The sequence below is a fragment of the Rattus norvegicus genome, chromosome 6, assembly GCF_036323735.1.
Source record: "Rattus norvegicus strain BN/NHsdMcwi chromosome 6, GRCr8, whole genome shotgun sequence".
Classification (NCBI taxonomy): Eukaryota; Metazoa; Chordata; class Mammalia; order Rodentia; family Muridae; genus Rattus; species Rattus norvegicus.
The window spans coordinates 105,955,441-105,979,052 of record NC_086024.1 but is presented as its reverse complement, the minus strand read 5'-3'; the positions used below and the strand labels follow the sequence as shown (position 1 = coordinate 105,979,052).

The window sequence follows — 23,612 nt, the reverse complement described above, 5'->3', positions numbered from 1 at the left end:
TGAATCACTTCATCTTATTTGTTGATACAGGGTCTTTCTCTCACTGACCATGGAGCACATCAATTCAGCAAGACTGGCTGGCCAGCAAGCTGCAGGGATCCTGCTGTGTCCCGCTCCCGGGTGGTGGGCTCACAGGCTGAGCCTGGCCTCTTGTGCAGGGACTCCAAACTGAGGTCCTCGTGATTATGCAGCAAGCACTTTAATAGCAGTGAGGTCATCGCCCCAGGCCTTATCCCCCTTCATTGAAAACAGATTCTGTCCCTCTCTGGGTGACCACTTCTGTGGTATAGGATAAAGTTACCCTAGAGATCAAAGGAAGCAACACTCCCATGGGCTGTGTCCAAACTGGAGGTGTGTTTTATTTGACCTGCACGGCGTCATTTTAAAACCACATAAAACACCTGAATTTCCAGTTTTCCTTTGGACGCTGGGTTCAGTTTCTATCAGATGGCTGGGCTGAGGCTTCCCCTGATCTCTACTTTCATCAGGGCTCTCACCCTCCAGCTCCTGGACTTCTCTCCCCTAGCAGCTCCTCTACCAGTTCCCTACAGGCACCAAGTTAGTGACCCATGGCCTAGGTGAACCTCTTCTTTATGGGAACAAGGCTTTCTTCTTCCTGCAACCCTACATGCCTGGCCTGGCCTGAACCATGAGTCCTAGTACCTACACCCTCAAGTGGGAAGTGGCCACCACCTTTATAGCCATGCAGTAAGGTGGGGGTGGGACACTGGAGTTCCCCTATGGCAGAGTCACAAAGGGGATCCTATAATTGTCTTCTTCCAAGCTTGACAGTGTAAGGGGGAAAGCTGTTTCCGCAGATCATTTCAGAAAGACCCGGATAGAAGATGGCGTGTTATATGGGATATGGAGAAGAGATATAAGGCAGAGGCTGGGTTTGGAGAAGACTGAATAGCAGCAGATGTCAATGCTCTGTTTCTTGCCTACTTTCCTTCCCTACAGCCATATCCCTTTTCTTATCTTCCTAAGAGGTGACAGAGCTCACGACCATGAGACTGGAGGCCAAAGAGCTCTGGGGGAGATTGTGTTCTTACTGTGCAGCTAAGGGACAGAGAGGAGCTGCACTCAACTGTGGAGACGGTATTATTTAAAATGTGGCTTAGTTTCCACAGGCATACCTGCATCACCAGTTTCTATTTGGATATCTGGTTGCTCTTATGGGCTCTCACATTTGACTCCATTGGCTAAACCTCCAACAATGTCAGTCTAGAAATACTATAGCCTCTTCTCTCGAAGGAGAAGGAGAGGGGCTTCCCCTGGCCCGTGAGGCTTAGGCTTAGCGCTACCTTGGCATGCAGTTCTCACTAATGCAGTAGCTGCCCCTTTTACTTCCCTCATCAGGTCCCTTGAGAGCCGAACCAGGCTCTTCCTTCCCTTCTTGTCCATGATCTGTGCATTCCTTGGCACGGGGAAGCAATGAGCAAATGAATAACCCACTGGTAGAACCCTCCCTTCTACCAGAACTTCTAGGCAGTCTTTCTCACCAGCTCTCTCAGCCACTCAACTCTGAGGTTGTGCAGGCATCATACATGCTCTGGTACTCTCCTATCCCCAGCCTCAGCATTTACATCCTCTGGCAGCACAGCAGTCCATTATTATATGAGCCAGAAACATGGGGGATGGCTGGACTAGAACCTGCTGACGCCATTGTACCCTGTCTCAGGAGCCTCATAGACATGTGAAGCCCAACTGGCATGGGTTGGAATCAAGGCCAATTAGAGACCAGAATCCAGAAGGAACTGACAGTGAGGGAGCTGTTTGTCTGTCCTACATGGTGGTGAGAGATGTGGCACCCAGAGTGCTTGGGGTTGAGGGGAATCACTAGCCGGGCTCGTAGGAACAGAATGCATGCAGCCTGTGACCACATGGATCCTGGGAAAACAGGTTGTCAGGATTGGCAGCATGGGTCTCTATGGTCCACGGAGTGCTTTTATAGAGAAGTATTAGAATGGGGCTGCTTGGGAAGACACCAGGAAGCTCTGATTTCAACATAGAGGTGTTCGTGGGCTCAAGGCTTTCCTCTCGGGAAGGGGTTGAAGCTCCAGCTGAAGGGCAGACTGCACCAGCCCCACAGCAGGACAGGGCAGAGGCCAAGCCACATGTCCTAGGGCAAAAGCCAGCAGAAGTAGCCAGTAGGCCCAGCAAGCAGGCTAAATCGTGTGCTTCCCTGCCACCCGGCCTCCATTCTCATACACAAAGGCTGGAAGGGAGAACCTGGCTGTTTTTCCAGCACAGAGCAACAAACTGACACTCATCCCTAAAGAAAAATTGACCCAGGCAAAGAAGCAGAGGCGTGGGTGGAAGGCCTGCAGGCCCAGGCTGAGAGCCAGGCCCCTCCTCACCCTTTGCAGGGCTGTAAGCAGGCTGTGCTACCAGCAGGGTGGAGAAGGGCTGCAGCGGCCTGGGCCTTGGATCCCATGCTCTGGGAAACAAGGAGCCCCTTTAACCAGGGGCTGCCTCCTGCAATCTAGTATTTTGTGCTCTGTCACCGGCTGCTGTGTGCCACAGGCAAGTGACAACATTTCTCAGAACATTAGATTTTCCTTCCACAAGTAACCCTGAACTGTTTCCTAGGATACCTCTGAGGCTAGTCACGTGAGCTTGCAAATCACCGTCTCTAGACCTCGGATTCCCAGTGAGCCCAGCAGCCAAGAAACCCTTACTCAGTCTGGTTTATGTCTGTGGGCTCAGGAGTCACACTGAGCCTGGCTACTTCTACTCTTTCCAGCTGTGGGAGCTGATCGTCCGTGTCGAGGGAGCTTCAGTTCACTCACTGCATGGCAGGGCTAGCTGAGAACGATCTTAGCAGGTGGCTGGAGGAAGAGGAAGCTAAAGGATGATTGTGGATGGGAACCGTCTAGCATAGTCTGGGCATCAGAGCTAGTTCGTATTTGAGCTTTGTAGTTGTCATCAAAGACCTGACAAGCAGCGTTAGCAAGACAAATTGTTCCTGCCCCCAGACTGGCAGGACTAATGTTCAACAAACACTTAGCTGCAGTGTCTGCTCATGAGTGAAATGATATGCTGGGCCTAGACGATGCCAGAGGCTTCTCAGATTCTCATTCGAGAGGCTTATCTGGGAGCACACGCCTCAAGTTGGGACTCCTTCGTCAGTGCATAACTGCTCAGTGTCCCTTGGGGCTGCTGGCCATCTGTGCCTGTTGGCGGAGGCTTACCTGCTTGCCTTCTTTAGGGTTACATGATTGTAGTACTACTGGGGATCCGGGGGAAGACATTAAGGTGGAGGTGGCAGCCAGACATTTCCCCTGCTGCTGGATAAGGTGATCACTAAATAACCATGCCTGTAAGACAGGGAGAGGACAGTTCTGGGTGGATAGTTATGGGTGGACGGGTGATGAAGCAAAGAGACCCAGGACTCTCTTCAAACTTCTTACAAATAACTAGAAGCTAAAGGAGAGTATTCATTGCACGGTTTCCATCGTGCTTTACGTTGGAAAATGTTCACAGTCAAATGTCAAGATGAGGGAACTCTGCTGGAGCTAACCAGAGGGGCATTAAGGAGGCCCCGAGGGATGCTGGAGAGAGGGAAGAAGGAAGCAGTACAGGACCTGGCTGGGTCTGTGATGGGGTTTCCACAACCTGCCCTAGAGCTGATGCGGGTGTGGCATTCGGGCATTAGCTATGCACGCAGAGTCCCGGAGACCTGCAGCCCACCACACACACCCAGACTCTATTCCAGCATAAATTGGGCAGCATTTCTTCCTTCAGAAGAGGAAGTGAGAGACTCAGAGCTGGAAAGGAACGGGCATGGCAGGAGCAAAACAGGGAGCCCTGGGAAGGAGATTTATGGATGGTATAGAAAGAGGGGACACAAATGAGCAGAGAGAAACCCTAACTACACTCCTGGCTTCCATCCTGTTAGACTCCATCCTGTTCTTAGCCCTAAGCAGCTTACCTGGGCTGGTGGAGGGCTCTTGGCAGACCCTCTGCATATCCCCATTCCAAGCAGGAGGTCACCAGCTGTGTTCTGGCCTTGGGATTCTAAGCAGTTGACTCCTTGCTTAATGACACCAGGGAGCACTTCCTTCACTGGGACACTGAGGAGAAAGGTGGTGTTAGGCTGCTCTCCCTTTTCTCTTGCTTATCCACCCCTTCCTTCAGAGGCCAGCCACAGCTACTGAGGTCTCTGGGTCTGGCAGTCTGGGAAGGCGGTGGGGTGTGGGGTGGTGAGAGCAGGGTTGTAAGAGGCAGAAACAGCCTCAGTCCCCATAGGTTCTTATGGGAGACCTGAGACACAGAGGACCCTGAAGCGACACTCAGGCCTAACCCCTGGACTCCTTAGACCGGAAGTGGACACCTGGGAGTTTAAAGGTGGCTTCAACACCCGACCTCAAAGTGACAGTGAAGGGATGATGTTGGAGAGGCTGACTGAAAATATATAACCATGTAGATATGTTTAGTCTCACTGTGATTAAAGAACGCATGTTAGAGAACAATCATTATTTGCTTCCCATATATCTGTGTGTGTCTGTGTGTGTGTCTGCCCTTGCTTCCCCCAGTGCTCTCCTTTAAGCAGGATTACCATTGGACCTCACAATGCCTTCATAGAAATAGATGTGGCATTCACTGCTCAAGTTGCCTTACTCCACCTACTAGAGGGTTGCTACAGCATACTATTTTGGTTAGAATGCTTCCTTCCATTCGCCTGAAGTTACTGTAAGGAGTCTACAATGGCCACTATGTGACTAGCGTCTTATAATGGAGCGATGCAGTCTGCACTGCTGTTTGGGACAGCCCTAGTGAAAGTAACGGATTAGCAGGCCAGCTGAAACTGGGCCTGGACGCAGAGCAGCACTGTGGCAGGACTGCCGGCCGGCCTTGCAACGTGGAAGCTCTTTTAGCCTTCTCAGACTTTGTGGTACCCACCTGAGTCATGTGGGCAATCTAAGAATCCATGTGGAGGGGTATTGACATGAGTCTGACCTACTCCTGGCCCCTCCCCCTTTGACCTGGAGCTGAGCCAGCTAGATAGGAAGAAGCCACAGAACCAATCGCAGGAACCACGTTCTACTGATATACGGGGCACACTTAATACAATGCCCTATCTTGGGAAGGGTTCAGGTTTGGGTTAGAGCACTTCTTTGCCTGGGGCGGAGAGGTCTGGGGTGTGGAGAGGAAGGACCTAGTTCGATCTCCCCAGAATCCCTCACCACAGGGTTCCTCAGTTCCTCTAGCTGGTCCAGTGTCCAAAATGCCATCCAAAATGTAGGCACCTTGACAGTGGGAAGACACTGCTACTCTCAATTCCTTGGTGTCTCAGATGTGCCACATGAACAAGTATGGGTTCCTTGCCCTTCAGGAAGAGGCACACTTACTACATTCTCATGACTCAATGTTCCGCATCTCTCAATTAGGGGCCAGAGGGACTGAAGCTACTTAGCTGCCAAGTTGCTTCCAAGGAGGCTGGTATAGCTTGGGTTGTTGTTGTTCAGGAATTTCTGAGAAATTCCCAGCAGTCGGATTGGGCTTACTGCTTTTCAGGCAGGCTCTATTTGGAACTTTGAGTTATATTATCTGGGTTCAGCATCTAGCTGTTCTCCAGGACTTGGCTGCAACGTAACAATAGGAACTTTCCAGGCATTGGATATGCCCTCGGAGAACAGATATGTCCTCCTTGCAGAACTTGTAGGCAGTGAGGATGGAGTAGCTCAGAAAGCCACAGACAGCACCCTTGAGAAAGAAGCAACAGGGGAAGGAGTGGCTCCCCGGCTGCGTGTTCTACAGGAAGAAGGCTAACTCCACACACTCCCAACCCTTATCCACCAGAGTTTATTCGCTCAAAAATGTTCATCTTAAAAGGCGTTTATGGGGGTTGGGGATTTAGCTCAGTGGTAGAGCGCTTGCCTAGGAAGCGCAAGGCCCTGGGTTCGATCCCCAGCTCCGAAAAAAAGAACCAAAAAAAAAAAAAAAAAAAAAAGGCGTTTATGCGGTGTCTATTTTTTGATAGGCACTATTCTAGGGACCAGAGGAGAGCCAGGGACAAAAAGGGCGATGGCTTCTTGACTTCTGCCTCAGGGAGCTTCTAGGCAAGTTCAGGAGATGACATCAAATTATCCAGTGTGTGTGTGTGTGTGTGTGTGAGAGAGAGAGAGAGAGAGAGAGAGAGAGAGAGAGAGAGAGAGAGAGAGAGAGAGTGAGAGAGAGAGAGAGAGAGAGAGAGAGACTGATGTAGGCTTCAGGGGAATGTCAGGGAAGACTGCCACTGCCAATTTAGTGTTTAGACAAAGTGAGCCCAAGGAGGGGAACAAATGAGTCAAAATCTAAAGAAGGTGAGGAAATGAGCCATTGACCAAGACGCCAGAAAGGATTTAGAATCAGGAAGAAGGGACCTGGTGGCCCACCCTGTCACCATCATGGTGCTGTCTTTCCTCCCTCAGCCCCCTTCCGAGTGCATGGCCCAAACAGCCACAAGCGTATTTGCATTTTTGCTTCCTCTCCGCTACAGCAGGCATTTCCCCGTGCATTTTTGGTCTCTGTGATTACATACTAATGGATGCATAATATTTGTTTAAATGGCTGTAGCCACTGGGCCAGCGTAAGCGGTAGCTGCATCTCATTTTCCCACAGCAGGGTCTGCGGTCAACAGCTCTGTGCTCTGATGACTTTATCTCCTTGGGATGAGTTTCTAGCAGAGAGAGAGCAGGGTCAAAGGTGAGGAAAGCAGCGTGGCCTCAGCTGCATGATGCTGTGTGGTTTTCCTTTGGAGACAATATATCCATTTCAGTCGGGGAGGCAGTCTGTAAAAATGCAGCCCCATCACGCCTGACTGATAATTCTCAGTAATGCCTCCTCTCAGAAGGAAGAGGAACACTGGCAGCTGGAGGATACAGACTCAGGGCATGGCAGGTCACTGGTCCCCACCGTGGAAGGGGCTGCACTCACGTGAGCTCGGGATAGACGTTCTCCAGGTACCAGCGGAAGGACTTACAGTCCATCTTCTTCCTCTGTTCGATCCGTGTGGCCACACTGAAGGGAAAGAAAACAGGGCAAAGGCCATGATGTGGGGAGGGAGGCCCCAGGGGACCACAGAAGGAGACCAGTCCCCCTTTCCATATGTCTCAGGTGGTCTATACTAACATCTGACCTGAACACTCAGTTCTCCTATATCTCCTCTGTCTTCTCGGTTTCTCCCTGAGCTCACAGGACCACACTTCACCCTCAGCCTCTTACTCCCCGAGAACCCGTTAGCATGTACAAACTGTCCCGGTCTTTTACAGAGGACAGAGGATTTCATCAACTTCCGGTTTAGGAGATAGGGTCTAATGAGAAGAGCGAGCTGTGAACATCTTTCAGGAGTCTGACAGGTTGCAGCCTTCTGATGTGCTGTTGGGACGTGTGCTTGAATCTCACCCTTCTCAGCTGTCCTCTAAGGACCTTTGTAGCCCATCTGAGTAAGCTAGGCCTCAGCTGCTCCCCTTGGATTTTTGTGAAGATCAAAAGGAGATCTGGGGACATGCAGGGCTTAGATGAGACTAGGGCCTCAGGAAATATTAAGCACTCAGTGGCTTGTCTTTTTCTTTCTAAGGATAGATAGAAATAAATAAGTGTGTGTATGCGCAGGAGGGGGGATTCGTTTATAACTGATCACTAACAATGCTTTCAAACTTCTCTGACTACGAAATTAACAAGGAGAGCAGACACCTTCAATCCCACGGACACACGGGTGGGTGCACATCTACACGTGCATACCCAATGGAATCAGCCTCAGAAGATACTACATTCCACAGATAGCCATCAACCCCTGATTTTCTAGTCTGTCTGGCACAACATTCATCGGTCGTTCCCATCTCATCTTCTCCTTTAATGCTGATTCACCAAAGTGATTTCATAATCCATCTGCATTTCCAAAATGCTTAACCAGACGATGGCCATCGCAGGCCATGACCGGAAAGAAGGCTGACAGATCGCAGGTTTGGATATCTGTGGAGGCAAACCTGCATTGTCCTCTTCAGACAACCCTTTCGTAACTGCTACCTCAGATGCTGCTCTTCCTGAGGGCAGCTTTGAATAGGCGACACTTTCAACTTTCATGGGGACACTTCCCTTGTTATCTGTCTCCGGGAAGCATGTAGGACCAGGGTCTATACCCTCCCTCCCAGAGCTCAGAGGAGCCAGAAGGCCAGGACTCAGTTACTAGGGAGACTGAGATATCCAGTATGCACCTACTTCTTACTTGCCTGGCTGTGCAAACAAGGGTCGGGGGAGACAGACAGGGGAGTCAGAGGGACCCACCTGCCAAAGGCCTTCCCGATGGCCGAGGGCCGGGCCTCATAATAGTATTGCTTGTACTCGTCCATCCATACCTCTGCGGTCCTCTTTGTATTCCTAAGAGCAGAGAAAGGGCAAAACAAAGGCATCAGACGGGGGTGGTCAAGGTGGGTCAGTGTGAGTTCTTACAGCTTTTAAACACGCTGTGGAGACTTAACCCACAGCCCCATGTCTGCAGGCAGGCACTCTGCCACTAAGCTCAAACCTCGGACCCCTTACTTTTTTTTTTTTTTTTCAGAGCTGGGGATCGAACCCAGGGCCTTGTGCTTGCTAGGCAAGCGCTCTACCGCTGAGCTAAATCCCCAACCCGACCCCTTACTTTTAATGAAATTTGGTCACACTATGCTACCTGGGCTGGTCTTGAACTCACTCTGTAGACCTCGAAGGCCTTGAAACGTCAATCCTCCTGCCTTAGCCTTTGAGGTAGCTGGGATTGCAGGCCTGTATGATCAGGCCTGGCTGTTTGTCGATTAACAAGAAGAAAAAAAAGATGGGCTCCATCTGTGCAGTAAAGAGCAACAAGAATCCCAGCTTTACAGGCAAAACAATACTGGCTCGGGGTAAAATGAATCTTATAGTCTGTCCTGTCAGTGATCTGTCAGGACCCATGACAGCTCTCTACTCAAAGGAATCTGTTCTATTGAAAGACCTGTTATGTGGACAAAAGGGACGCACGCAAGAATAGTTGCCTAAGAAAACACTGGCAGCAAAATAAATGCCTTTCAGTAGGAAAATATTTCTAAGCAATGGAGAGTGAGGCAGTCTTGGAAAAAGACCAGGGTTAGTGATACTGATGAGGACGGACAGCTGTGACACAGTGCCAGAGAGCCACGCCCCTGGAAGGGCACATGATGACCACCTGCCAAGACAAACATAAGGGTCTCTATACAAACTATACATGAGAATGCATCTGAAGTCTAACATGGTAGTCCAGCCACCTACTAAGAGCAGATGGTTCTACTTAAAGGCTTCAATAGCTGCTTCTGAAAAGACAAGCGGGCAGATGGGAGCGAGAAAGAACGAAGATGGCTTTCCCTTTCTTCTTGAATATGATAAAGAGTTATTATCATAAATATGCTATGAATATCATCTGCATGTCAAAATTGGTATTGGTTCTGACTGTGTGTTTGCAGTAACTATGACTTTTACTATGAAAGTGGGGTGCAAGGGGGCTAGACAGATGGCTTGTTGCTGTTATAGAGGGCTTGGGTTCAGTTTTCCACATAACTATTTGTAACTCCAGTTCCAAGAGATCTTGGCACCTTCATCTGGTCTCCTCAAGCATCAGGAATGCACATGGCATCCGTCCCTAAATAAATCTTTTTGTTTTTGTTTTTGTTTTTTAATGGGGTGGGAGAAGTGAAACAAAACAAAAATCATTCATTTAGTTAGATGTGGAAAGCACTGGTCCGACCTATACAAACCAGCATGGCTACGTGAGGGGAAGACGTGACCTTAGCAGGACAGCTCCCCGGCCCCCAACTCCTCCATCAGGTCACGGGGTGGTCTTCCAGGACACTGTTCCCTCTCCTGTGAGACCCAGCGTCCTTTGTGGCTGGGGATATGCATGGTTGGCTACCAAGTCAAGTCAACGTGGGGGCATTGGCAGCCATGACCAACAACTGAGGTTCAAGGAGTAAGGACAGCAATATATCGGCTACTTGGCCATTTGTCTAAGACTTGTGGAGAAAGGAATTTGAGACAAGAGAGACCTAGGGGCAATGCTCCAAGTTCGTCCTCTCCCCTCAGAAATACCCAGAGTGTCAGACCTGGGCTGGCAAATGGAGAAACTGAGCCTGAGATCCAGGTTGCAACCCAAAGGCACATGAGAGTGGCTAGCTGGGGTGTCTAGAGTGAGGGGAATCCCAGGCTTCCTCCAGGGTGTTTCCCATCCGGACCTACCTGATATAGGTTAGGGCATTGCCTTCAGGGAAGTTGTAGGGATGCCGCTTCCTGAAGACATGGCCCACTCGGCTGCAGGGCACAATCTCCAAGCTGCCACCACACATCCATACCCTGAAGGAGAGTTCTGTAGGAGATGACAGCGTCAGAAGAAGAGGAGGGATCCCTCCAGGTGATGGTGGGAAGAAGGGAAGGGGATAGATTTCTTTCTCTTTGTCTCCTTGAAAGTACATGCTGGGATGTGAGCTCTTGTGGTAGATAAAAAGAGGTATTTCCTTATACACGCTCACACCATGCACACACATATACCCTGTGCATGAGCCCCAGGAGAGCAGTGGAGAAAGCTTTGAAGGAACAGAAACACAGAACACAGGCGGGAGACAGGCACCAAATGACAGCATCTCCTCCAGCCCACGGGTACAGGCTCCAGCCAGACCCGAGTTAGGAAGACCAAGCTTCTTGCAACAAGTTGGAGATTCAATGGGGGAAGACTCCTAACAGCTCGCAGAGGAATATAGGAAGACTCCTAACCTCTGGGCCCCCCACACACACACATACACACACCCCTACACCTATATACCACTGTTATGTATGTTAGTGAGGTCACCTCATCTCACTCAGCCCGTATGACCTTGTTTTGTCTGCTCTGGTACTTGCTATGCAGCCTACAGTGCAGGCTGGCTTTAAAGTCTCAGAAATCCTCCTGCTTCAGCATGAGTGCTTGGGTTAACACGAGTGTCACTTTTTCTTGTTTTATTTGAGATGGAGGTCTGTATTGCTCAAGTTGTTCTTGAACTCCTGAACTCAAGTAATCGTCCTGCCTCACCTTCCCCAATACTGAGATAAAGGATACACATTATTGATCACAGTTCTGGGTTTTGTTCTGTTTTGTTCTGTTCTGTTTTGTTTTGTTTTATTTTGTTTTAAGCCTCTCCAGGATCACTAAACTACAAAGTTGCAACATTGCAATACAAAGTTCATACTTAGCAAGGCACACATCAGGTTTTTCCCCCTCTCTTTAACTAGTATGTGTTTGTGTGGTATGCACATGTTTGTAGCTTTCTGGGCACAATGGTATATAGGTGTGTGTGTGTGTGTGTGTGTGTGTGTGTGTGTGTGTGTGTGTGAGTGTGCGCGCACACACACACATGTGCATGGGACAAGAGGTTACTGTCAGGAGTCTTCTCCCATTTGCTTTCCGACTTACTCTCTGAGGCAGGGGTTCTCGTTGATACAACTCCTGCTGGGCAGGTGGTTCTGCGGATCCCATCTGTACATTTCAAAGACTGATATGTGGGCCACCACAACCACTTGGCATTTATGTGGGTTTTGGTGATTTGAACTCTGGTTCTTATAACTTCGTGACAAGAACTTTGTGCACTCCCTAGCCCAAGCCACACTTGAGTGAAATTCTTCAGTTCATTTGGTAAATGTTAACTGAGCATTTCTTATGTGTTGTGCACTGCTCTAGATTCTCATGGGGGGGGGGGCAAAATCATAAAAATGAGGAACCAAAACTACAAGCAAACAAGATTATGTGAAGAACAGTGATAAACTCAAGGCAGGAAATGCAGGGCCTGAGAGGGACAGTGGAGTTGGGGGTGTGGGGCTAAATTTTAATTAGGATTACTAAAGAGTTTTTCTTTTATTATTATTTTATTTTGTATGTGTATGGGAGTTTTGTCTGCATGTATGTCTGTGTGTCAGATGCATGCCTGATGCTCGAAGAGGCTAGAAGATAGTGTTAGATCCCCTGGAACTGGAGTTAGAGACAGTTGTGAACTGCCATTGGGTGCTGGGAATCAAACCCGGGTCCTCTGGAAGCGTAGTCAGTGCTCTTAACCGCTGAGCCATTTCTCTGGGCCCTGATCTGAAAAATTTTCAACTGAAAAGGGGACACTAGAGCAGAGAGCCGAAACTGGCAAAGATTTGAAATGGGTCACGAAAGTCTCAGGGGAAGGATTTTCCAGAGGGTCGAGAGCCCAGAGGAATAGGCACAACCTGTGAGTTCTGGGCAACCAAGGCCTGTTGAGTGAGGCAGGGCGTGAAAAATGAGAGAGGAGAGTGGAGTGTATGCATGGGCTTCTATGAAGGAGCCAGCAATAGAGCTCTGGTTGTCGCTGTGAAGGACGTGAGAGTCCTTGCAGAATTTGAGCAGAAGAAACCCTAAAGTGACCTTCAAGGTTTGGGCATCTGCCAGCCCCACTCCTGGTGGCTTCTGAGCTCCCGTTTGTGGATGTCTCAGGGGATATGGGTGCATGGCTCAGTTTGGGTGGCTCCTGTCTTTCAACAAAGGAATAAAATAAAAAGTTCAAAGCCATCAGAGATAGGAGTCTCCGGGCTCAAAACTGGCCCAGCACCTGACCCTCTGAGGGCCACAGCCAGCCAAGACACTTCTTTGAATTTCTTCTGAGGAACAGAAGCATGGCCAGAACCTCTCTCAGCTCTGCCTTTCAAGTTCCCCCAGCCTGGGAGCCCTTGCCTCAGGCAGAGTTTGAAGAGAGCTATTTGATCATTCACTGGCTTCTCTCTCAGTTCCCAGCCTGTTTAAAAAAAAAAGAAAGAAAAAAGAGAGAAATGTCTGCATGCAGGAAGGCTAGGCCTTTTCTAGCCTGCTGGGCCTGCCTCAGCTTCACAGTAAAACTATTTTGCCAAACCTTCAGGCTGAGACCAGGACGCAAAGCAGGTCACTGGGACTGCAAACACAAGAAACCGGGTGATGATGCATGAGTCACAGTGCCCTACCTCACAGCATCTACTCATATGAGTCTGCCTATATACTCCGAGAGTGATCGGAGGGGAAAAAAAGCCTGCTCCTGTTTCCACATGGTTAGATAGTGCACCTGTTTTCCCCATGCTGCAGGAGAGGACAAGGTTCTTGCCCTAATATCTCGCACAGGCCTTGAGAATACCTCACCACCACTCAGGGACTCTGCTGTGAAAGACTGTCACACATGGCACTTTCTGACTGAACTCAGGAAGACAACACCACTACTGGTACCCTAGTGTCACTTGGGTGGGACACCACCAGCCCTATCTGCTACTCCAGAAACCTGGTCAGGTAAGGGAGACTGTGAGGGGAGCTTTGAGAGAAGGACCAGACAACTACCCTTGCTCCCAAAGACCGTGGAATAGACTCTGCCCTCCTAGGTTTCTCTGGGAGGCTCCTGTTTAGACTGATAGAGCCCTATTTCTTCCTTCCGTTGGCACCCAGGAGCGGCCAGTAGGAGGCAGCAGCAGCTAGAGATTAGTGAGGGGCAACACCTCCACACACCCATGAGAATGCAGGGCCAGCCAAAGGCTGCTTGCTTCTCCATCTTTCAGACCTGGGAATGGCTAGCTACAGCTCCCTGTGGCCACAGTGCCACCCAGGACTGTGCTGGCTAGCTAGTCTTCATATCTGGTCCACATTGTATATGAATCCTGTGAACACCCAGGCAGGGAGCTGCATTTACACTGTGTGTGTGTGTGTGTGTGTGTGTGTGTGTGTGTGTGTGTGTGTCCTGATGTACACACAGTCTCATGACTATTTACTGGAACCCTGCAAAACAGGGTTCTTTCCTTCTTTTGTTGTTTCTTTTGTTTATTTGTTTCTTTTTGGTTTTTTCCCATGGGACTAAACTGAGGTTATCCAAGTTGGCGTCTTCTCCCAGTGACCCAGAGCAGAAATGCTTGAGCCTGGGCTCCAACCTCAGTTGGTGGCACTCTGAGGAAGCTCAGTCAGCTACTTCCTCCCTTGTTCTGTTCCATCTCCCTCTTGCTGTCCCAGGCAGCCCAGGAGGTGCCATCCTCCTGGGTCTGATGGTCTCACACACAGTGATAACAGCCATGGCTTCATTTCTATTCAAAACAAGCTCTGGAGGAAACCGGGTCCCAGAGAGGCTTAATTTGCCCCAAATCAAACAGGCTGAAGAAGCCCAGTCAGAGCCTGTACACTGGCTTTTGCCTCCATATTATATAGCATCACCATGTGCTACTCCCTACCTCTTCTGGAAGAGAAGCAGCCACATAGTTAACCTGTGTCCAGTCATTACTGTTCCTATACAGACATCTAGCCATTTGGCCACAAACTCCCCTGGACACCTACACTGTTTTCATCTAGCTGAACAGATCACTCTCTGTGTTTTTTTTTTTTTTGTTTGTTTGATTGTTTTTTGTTTTTTTTGTTTTGTTTTTTTTCCCGGAGCTGAGGACTGAACCCAAGGCCTTGCACTTGCTAGGCAAGCGCTCTACCACTGAGCTAAATCCCCAACCCCTTGTGTTTTTAAAATCAGGTAAATGGAGACAGTTACCTCAGAGGGTCCTTACACTGATTAAACGACTTAAAACAATGTCATATCTTTAAGAGCAGGGCCTGAAGTATAGACCGCTCCGTCTAAGCTTCAGTGTTGCTCTGGTGGCTTACTATTATTAATTTATTGACTCACCAAAATTCTCTCCTCCCCAAATGTCCATCTGGGCATCATACTTTCCCAAGTGGTTAAACCAGGACTTGTCGATCACGAAGATTCCTCCAGCTATAACAGGTGTCCTGAGAGACACAGAGAATGAAGTTGCAACCTTGAAATGTGGAAACCAGGATCCTCCCTTCTGGCTTCAAGTCCCATCCCACAGAGTCACTGAGGCAGGAGGCCTGGCCAGCTCTCAGGGCTGTCACAACTGTCCCCATGGTCTCAGTCTTCTCTGTTCCTATAGGCAGGTCTGAGGGCTCAAACAGAGTCAGCTCCTAGACTGGACACCCTTGGGAGCCCTAGTGATGATACACACTCCAAAGAGCCTCCCAGACCCCTGGCCTAGGAAGGAGGGCTCCCCGCAGAGGACACAGCAGGCTGACCTGATGGGTTTGGTGGGATCTGTCCGGGTCATCTTCTGCTCCAGTGGGATCTGCTCCCACTTGAAGTGCAGACTCCAGTCGAATCCTACAGGCAAAGTAGAGTGAGAGTGGGCTCAGGAGGAACCCCCTGGGCTTTGGACTTTCTTCTCCACTCTTTAGTTTCTTCTGGTCAGACTGGGGTGGCAGAAGCCATTGTTCCACTACTCACATAGAAACATGTGCCTACCTCACATGCTGCCCGCCTACTAAGAAGACAAATGCTACAAAGGTGGAAAAATAAGATGAGGTATCCATCTTATAGCAAGGTTGGTCAGCCAGGCTCACCCACTGGCTGCCTTTGGAGCAGGGATCCGAATGAAGAATACCATCCATATATGGACATCTGGGAAGAGGGAAGTCCAGACATGGGCAGCAGCAAGTGGGTGCTGGTTTGATTATGAGAATGTCTTCCATAGGCTTATCTATCTGAACTCTCGGTGCCCGGATGAAACTGTTCTGGAAGGATTAGGAGCTGTGGCCTTGTTGGAGGAGGTATGCCCCTAGGGTGGGCTTTGGGGTTTTAAAAGCGCACGCCAGGCCCAGTGCCCTCTCTCTGCCTCCTGCTTTTGGGTCATCTGTAAGCTCTCAGCTACAACTCCGGCACCATGTGTGCTTGCCTGCTGCTGCCACACTTCCCGCTGTGATAGTTATGGACTCATCCTCTGAAACCATGAGCCCCAGACCAGTGCTTCCTTTTATAAGTTGCCTTGGTCACGGTGTGTTGTCACAGCAATAGGAAAATAGCTAAGACAAAGTACAATGGCCCTGAGGTGACTTCTCGGAGGGAAATGGCTGGCTTCCCTTAGGATCTTACCCAGCTTCAAGGTCTAATTCCTGGTTGGGTCCACTCAGTGGGTAACCAAGTCCTAGAGAAGACTTGCCTAGCTCCAGTAACAGACTTTCAAGAGCAGCAATATCCAATAGGACCTTCTGTATGACAAATATGTTTTATATCTAAATGGCTCAGTGGGGTCACCAAAACCTTGTGTGGCTGCCAAAACTGAATATGGGTTAAACACTTGAAATGTAGCCAGGACAACTAAGGAGTTTAATTGTAAATCTTATTTAATATTAATTAATTTAAAGAGACACATGTAGCTACTGTCACCTGAATTAGGTAGCTCAATGCCAGGCTCTGCGGTTGTCAAAAAGGACAATAAAAGCAAGCCACCAACTCAAGCCACATATTCCATCTAAAACAGTCCAGAAGAGGCCAGGACAGAGATTGAGAGGACAGGACAGGTTGAGACCTTCCTAATGCTGTGACCCTTTAATACAGTTCCTCATATTGTGGTGGACCCTCCCCCCCCACCATAAAGTTATTTTGTTGCTACTTCTTAGCGGTAGTTTTGCTATTGTTATACATTATAGTGTAAACATCTGATATGCTCAACCCACAGGCTGAGAAGCACTGGGCTAGAGCAATCGCTCAGCAGATAAGAGCATTTGAGGCTCTTCAGAGGAGAACGTCCATTTCCAGTATGCACATGGTGGTTCATGACCATCTGTAACTCCAGTTTCAGGGGATCAAATGCCCTCTTCTGACCTCTGTGGATAGCGCATGTACAAGGTACATATACATGCATGTACAATAAAAATAAACAAATTATCTAAAAAACAGCCCAGGAGTCACATGAAAACAACATGAAGTTAATTTGAATAAAACAGTCTTAATACAGTCTATCTAAAACATTTCCGCATGCAATCAACACAAAACACCAAATGAGATGGTTTACACTTGTCCCCACTAGAATCCTAACCACTGCTGTGAGTTTTATATACTTAATAGCCCAGAGCAAATCTGACTAGATGATTTTCAAGGCTCAGTGGCAAATGTGGTGAATGTGAACCACGTGAATGGTGGCCTCTGGGGTGTGTGTTAGGAATCCAGGAGAGGCCACAGGCTCTGTTCTTCCTGTCCAGACAACTTCTCTCCACAAGACTTCCCTTAGGCCTTTGGCTAAGTTCCCTGAACCAGCAGCACTGGGGAGGAGTGTGTCCGTGATGAGGGGAAGGAATGACTGACTAGCTAGCCCCACCTCTGACATATGTAAAGCGCTTACAACCCCAGTCTCTCCTTCTGCCTCCTCATCTTCTCCTGGGAAGAATTGGCAGAGTGAGACCCTTGAACCAGGGTTTTCCCCTGCTTTTGCCTGCCTCTCTTCAAGCCCAGAGGCCCTTCCTGAGGAGCAGGACCCACCTCCTCGAAGATCTGCAGATGCTGCCAGGTAAGCAAAATTGTCCAGGCTGATGACGTCAATGATGGGGCTCACCACACGGGTGTGGTCCTAGAAGAGGAGGATTGGAAGGTGTGAGGTCAGGGGTTTCTACACGAGGCCCAGCTGACTGCTCTGCAGAGGGACTTCTGGAACATGGGGTGCTACAGTCTCCCCAGGCTCTTGGAGGACCCTAGGCTGGACTAGATCACCACACACACCTATCTCCAGGCACAGCATTACTCTTTCTTCACTTCCTCTCATGTCATTTTGAGCCCTCCTGGGCTATCTCCTGCTCCGTGATTTCCTCTCTGACTGCTGCTGGCTACAGTCACCATCATGGTCTCAACCATCCTGGGACAGTGACTCAGTCGCTGCACAGGCTGGCTCTGCTGCCACAGCTCTGAGGCATTCTGTTCTCTGCTATTCACCTCTCTACCTTCTGGAGTTGAATCTCCTCAAATGGGCAACAACAGGGGAGGGCCCGGGACTCTAGGGTTCTGCTTTAAAGTCAGCCATCTCCCAGAACACAAATCCAATTTTGAAACACTGGTGTATAATACAAATGTTCCTGATTTCTTGAGTGGGAGTAAATCATGGTGTATACCCCAGGAAATCCTAACTACAGTTGGTAAGCTTTTTTTTTTTTTTTTGGTTCTTTTTTTCGGAGCTGGGGACCGAACCCAGGGCCTTGTGCTTCCTAGGTAAGCGCTCTACCACTGAGCTAAATCCCCAGCCCCGTTGATAAGCTTTTTAACACTCCACTGAACAGCCTCTTTCCCCCAACCCCATTCTGCTTCCAGTTCTTTTTAAAAAAGATTTATTTATTTACTATTTATATAAGCACACTGTAGCTATCTTCAGACACACCAGAAGAGAGCATCAGATCCCATTACAGATGGTTGTGAGCCACCATGTAGTTGCTGGGAATTGAACTCAGGACCTCTGGAAGAACAGTCAGTGCTCTTAACCACTCAACCATCTCTCCAGTCCTCTGCTTCCAATTCTAATACCCTCTCATCCAAGCCAGATGTGATGGCACACACCTGTTTACTCAAGCAATCGGAAGCCTGAGGTAGAAGGATGGTGTGTTCAAGGCCAGCTGGGCTACACAGCAAGACAACAATGACAAAGTGACAAAGCCACTCTAAAATGTTTCTTTACATCTATTTTTCCTACCTACCTACCTACCTACCTACCTACCCACCCACCCACCCACCCACCCACCTACCCACCCACCCACCCACCCACCTACCTACCTACCTACCTACCTACCTACCTACCTACCTACCTACTTACCTTCCTACCTATTTATTTACATGTATGTATGAACCTGTTATAACACGCATGTATGCTGCATTCAGTTCTCCTCATCTACCCTGTGGGTCCCAGGAATCAAAGTCAAGCCCTCAGGCTCAGTGGCAAGCACCTTTACTCCCTGGCTCCCAAGCCCCACTTTGCATAATTGGAAACCCCTTAATTCACTCATGGCTTGGCTGTTCAAAGCCTGGACAACGGCTGACAAGAGAAGCGACTGTACCTTTTCTGTGCTACCTAGGGAACCAGCCTCTCCCTGTTGAGATAGAGTTCACATGCTACAAAGTTGATAATTTGTATTTAAAAGTATAATTCAGAGAACTTCGGTATTCACACAGTAGACTATCACCATCTCGTTTTAGAACACTTTATCATCCCCTCCCTTAGAAACAAAACAAAACAAAACAAATAAAACAAACAACAAACCAAACCCAGCCTACTTTCTATTTCTATGGATTTTCTAACTTTGGACCTGTCCTACAGATGGGATCATATACTATATGGCCTTGTTGACTATCTTTCATTTCTCAGGTTTTCAAAGATGATATACATTGTAACTAATCTCAGTGCTTGGTTTTTCTGGCTGGATAATATTCTATTATATGGATATACCATAGCCTCTTGGCTACTTTAGCAATGATCCTGAACACAGGTGTAGTTCTTATTTTTATTTCCCCAGAATCTATATCCAGAAAGGGGAACTGCTTTATCACAGGGGTAGCTCTGTTTCAACTTCTGGAAACTTGCCAGACTGTCCTCCAAAGCCTCTGCTGGGGCCACTATAACAAGCAATGTGGGAGAGCTCCCGTGTGCCTGCACCCTGACAACACTTACTATTGTCTTTTTGATTTTGGCCATCCTTGTAAGTATGAGGTACAATCACGTTTCCCAACAAACCCATGAGCTACTCTTGTTTGTGTGTGGCCATTTGTAAATCTTCTTTAAACAAATGCTCAAATCTGTTGCCTGTTTTAAAAATTGGGCTGTTTTTCTTCTCTTTCTTTGTCTCCCCTTCCTCCTTCTCTTTTCTCTCTGTTTCCTCCTCCCTCTTTTTTTCTTCTTCCTTTCACAATGTAATCCAGGCTGGTCTGGACTCAGGTATTATCCTCCTGCTGATGTTGGGATTATAGGCAGACACACCACACCCAGACGGGACTACTGCCCTCTTAGGGTTCAGTTGTAGTGACCTCATCCTTTTCTGTCAGCCCATCCTGATGAACAGCAAACACATGGCAGGAGCCTCCTGCTCCCTCTTCCCCTTTCTTGGAGAATTCCAATCTGCACTGCTTCCATTGTGCTTTCCAGCCTGATCACAGATTTCCCCAGCCCAGGATCCTGTGTGCCCATTACAGTGTGAGCTTCTGCTGTGTGCCTGTTATAGTGTGAGCTTCTGCTGTGTGCCTGTTACAGCGTGAGCTTCTGCTGTGTGCCTGTTACAGTGTGAGCTTCTGCTGTGTGCCCGTTACAGTGTGAGCTTCTGCTGTGTGCCTGTTACAGTGTCAGCTTCTGCTGTGTGCCCATTACAGTGTGAGCTTCTGCTGTGCGCCTGTTACAGTGTAAGCTTCTGCTGTGTGCCTGTTACAGTGTGAGCTTCTGCTGTGTGCCTGTTACAGTGTGAGCTTCTGCTGTGTGCCTGTTACAGTGTGAGCTTCTGCTGTGTGCCCGTTACAGTGTGAGCTTCTTGGCTCACCAAACTCCCATGCAATGTGATTCTTGTCCCCCAGCAGGCACAAACATGACAATCATACTCATGTTTCAGGAGAGACAGCTGGCTGGGTGGGGTCTCTTAGAGGTAGCAGACCCTGAGGTTTCCTCCAATGCCAGCTTAGCTCTGCAGATAGTGAAGGCTGCCAGCACCGAGGGCATCTCCTGAAGGGGTCCAGCACCCACAGACAGGCAGCTCACCTCCATCACCCGCTGCAGCATTGGCTGCAGCCACTCGACGTTCACCTCACAGTGACTATCCAGAAAAGTGAGAACTGAGGCTCCTGCCACATCTGCCCCACGAACCCGGGACCGGATCAATCCTGCAAAAGGAAAGGAAGAGCTGAGCTACCACCCTACTAGTGTCCCCAAAGTCCCAGGGTCCTCACTGCTTCCGGGACTGTGATCTCTGAGCTACTGTGGGTAGCCTCCTCCTTGTGCCTCTGTTTCTTTCCTCCCTCTTTGTCTCCCACACCCTCATGGTCACCCAGGGTCACTCAATGCTCTAGATGCAGATGGCTTGTCAAGCTGAGAGAGTGACAGACCAGATGACAAAACCAATCCCTTTGAGAACCTCCATGGTTCTCTCCAGCTGCACAGCCAGATGTGACAGGGAGAGAATCATCCTGACTGAGCAGGGCTTGGGCTTGTATGCCGGCCATTCACTCACCTTGAATGAGCCTTGCTCGGCTTCCTCCCTCCCTTCCTTCCTTCCTTCCTCCCTCCCTCCCTCCCTCCCTCCCTTCCTTCCTTCCTTCCTTCCTTCCTTCCTTCCTTCCTTCCTTCCCTTCTCCTACCTTTCCTCCATCCCACCCATTTTCCTCCCTTTTCTTTCTGTAGTCTTGGGGATCAAACACAGTGTCCTGTACATGCTAGATAAACATTCTTCCATTGAGCTGTATTCCCACTGCTAGGTCTCAGTTTCTTTCTTACCTATAGAATTAGAAGCCTCCATAACCCAGCCTGTCACATCGAACAGTAGAGCAAGGAGACAGCCTGGTACCAGAGACCCACATGCATTAGGTTCTTCTGTCCCCACCTTATTTTCCTAGTGGTTTCACTAACTGCTCACTAACTGACTTTGCCATTGGCCGTTCCTGCAGGTGGCATGGAGACATCGTCAGTTAGGAGAGCAGAGGTCTAGCTGGTTCTGCCCAGGCCAGAGCAACCACTCATGTCCTGTGAGATGTGGGAAGGGAAGGGCCCCCATGCTGAGCCCTCTGTCTATAGGTCACTTTCTAGAGACCCTTCCCTGGCCACACCCCTGCTCGTCACTCTTCCTCTATCTGACCGGCCATCAGTCCAAAAGGCTTTCTTCTTAAAGGAATAGAGAAAGCATAGGAGCATAAATTATCACCCACTGTTGGCAAAACCCTAGGACAACATAATCCCAAGCCTCAGCCTCTACTGCATAGTGGCTGAGAGACATTTCTCTTCAGCCTCTTCCTTGACAGTCTGAAGATTTCAGTTAATGATATCCTTATGGCTTAAATGGCCTTTCTTATATAATATCTATTACATATTTCTCTGACTCTAAAACCTTCTTGCTCCTTGTCTTGTCAAGTCTAAGAATGTTCTGTCTCTCAAGGTCTGCTTTCACCGCAGGCCACCTAGTCTGCTACCTGTGCTGCCTGGCCTGGATTCTCACAGGAAGAAGAACACATAGAGAGGGACTAAAAGGCTGGCCTTTGAGTATGTCTTCCAGGCTGGAATCCTAGCTCCTCCATTCACTACCTTTGGGAAATTACAGAACCTCTTGATACCTTGCTTCTCTGTGGGCAGAATGGGAGCGCTGGCTGTCATGCCTAAGGATAAGAATGTCAGGAGAGCCAATGTCTGCCACAGCCCTCCAGGGAGTGGGGCTGCTAGCACTAGTGTCTGTCTACTTGTCAGCTCCTGCCTCTGACTGCAGCGTGCTCAGCCTGCCCCACCCTCCCTTGCTCTCCATCACCTGTGTCTTGAGGTGCCTGCTACTCTTCTTCCTATGGAGGCCTATATCTCCCACCATTGAGGCCCACTCCGCCACAGAAGTCCCTCCTGCTCACCCTACTCCTGCTCCTCAGTCATCACACTATTCACAGACATATAATTTGGCTGTGGAGAATGTTAAACATCCCCACACAAGCGAGCTGGATATCTAAGCTCACTCTTCATGCATGTAGGGTAGGCACATTCTCTTCCCCGTGGCATCTCCTTGCCCCCTTGCTTCAGTTTGTTTGTTTGCCTGTTTGATTTTATCTTTGTTTTTTAATGTGTGCTTGGGACTTCTCTGGTGTCTTCTAGGCTGGGCACCACACTGTGCTATCACCGATGCTTCCTGGTTGGTCACACACAAACCCCCACTGATGCTCCAACACACTCCTTGATTGGTCACCCCCTCTCTCCCCCGTTTTCTTGGGGCTTTCCATCATGAGGCTCTTGTTCATCTCTATAGCAAGCCTGTAAGGCAGAAGAGTGCCAGCACGGTCCCATTTCTCAGAAGAGAGAAGCAAGGCAGACCAAAGGGTCTTAGGATAATACAGAGCCCAGCACAGGAGTCGGGAGGTAGAAGACCACCACGGCACAGACCCAGTGCTTACCTTCTCGTTTGTCATTTCGAAGGCACTTGACCTTGGGGATCCTGGTCAGAAGCAAGCAGTCTTCAGCTGAGGGCAGAGGGGAGGAAGGCAAGCTCATTTAGATATGGGCATAAGATCACACTGGCTGTAATAGCTGAAGGGTAGCCCTGTCCTCACTCCTGGACCAGGCAAGGACCTTAGTGTCTATGAACCAACTCTAGCCAGGGGGCACCAGAGAGCACCTGGAGCATTGAAAGGGACTCTTTTATGTCAGTTTTAACGATGAAGGATGCTGTGGATATTGTTTCAGGGGTGTGTGTGTGTGTGTGTGTGTGTGTGTGTGTGTGTGTCTGTCTGTCTGTCTGTCTGTCTGTCTGAGTGTGCTTGCTTATGTGTATAAGCACAGAGGCCAGAGGTCAACCTCGGTGTCTTTCTCTTTATTCTTTACCTCTTTGCCTTATTTTCTGAGACAGGCTCTCTGTCTCTCTGACCTTGGAGTTCATAGTTTGGGTTAGACTGCCTGGTCAGTGAGGCACCCACCATCCGTCCCCCTCACTTCCCTGAGCACTGGCTGACGGATGTGCACTCTGGCACTTGGCCTTTTACGTGTGTGCTGGATACCTGAGCTCAGTTCTTCATGTGTGTACAGTAAGCACTTTCTCTACCGAGGCGTCTCCTCACCCCCTTGCTTCAGTTTGTTTGCTTTTGTTTTTGTTTTTTAATGTCATCTCACGG

The 23,612-nt window shown here is 49.1% G+C and overlaps 1 protein-coding gene across 2 annotated transcripts in view; it reads right to left on the bottom strand.

The window, feature by feature from the left end:
- The window catches only part of Galnt16 (polypeptide N-acetylgalactosaminyltransferase 16), an 81,053-nt gene that overhangs the window by 2,987 nt on the left and 54,454 nt on the right, over window positions 1-23,612 (bottom strand). For both annotated transcript variants that reach the window (XM_006240288.5, NM_001100863.1), the window contains 10 exons: window positions 22,899-22,964; window positions 20,521-20,642; window positions 17,283-17,370; window positions 15,044-15,128; window positions 14,637-14,740; window positions 10,210-10,336; window positions 8,272-8,364; window positions 6,922-7,005; window positions 3,935-4,076; window positions 3,195-3,320 (listed from right to left, as the gene is read on the bottom strand). In XM_006240288.5, the coding sequence (XP_006240350.1) occupies window positions 3,195-3,320; window positions 3,935-4,076; window positions 6,922-7,005; window positions 8,272-8,364; window positions 10,210-10,336; window positions 14,637-14,740; window positions 15,044-15,128; window positions 17,283-17,370; window positions 20,521-20,642; window positions 22,899-22,964 (1,037 nt within the window). The remainder of the gene's footprint in view (window positions 1-3,194; window positions 3,321-3,934; window positions 4,077-6,921; window positions 7,006-8,271; window positions 8,365-10,209; window positions 10,337-14,636; window positions 14,741-15,043; window positions 15,129-17,282; window positions 17,371-20,520; window positions 20,643-22,898; window positions 22,965-23,612) is intronic.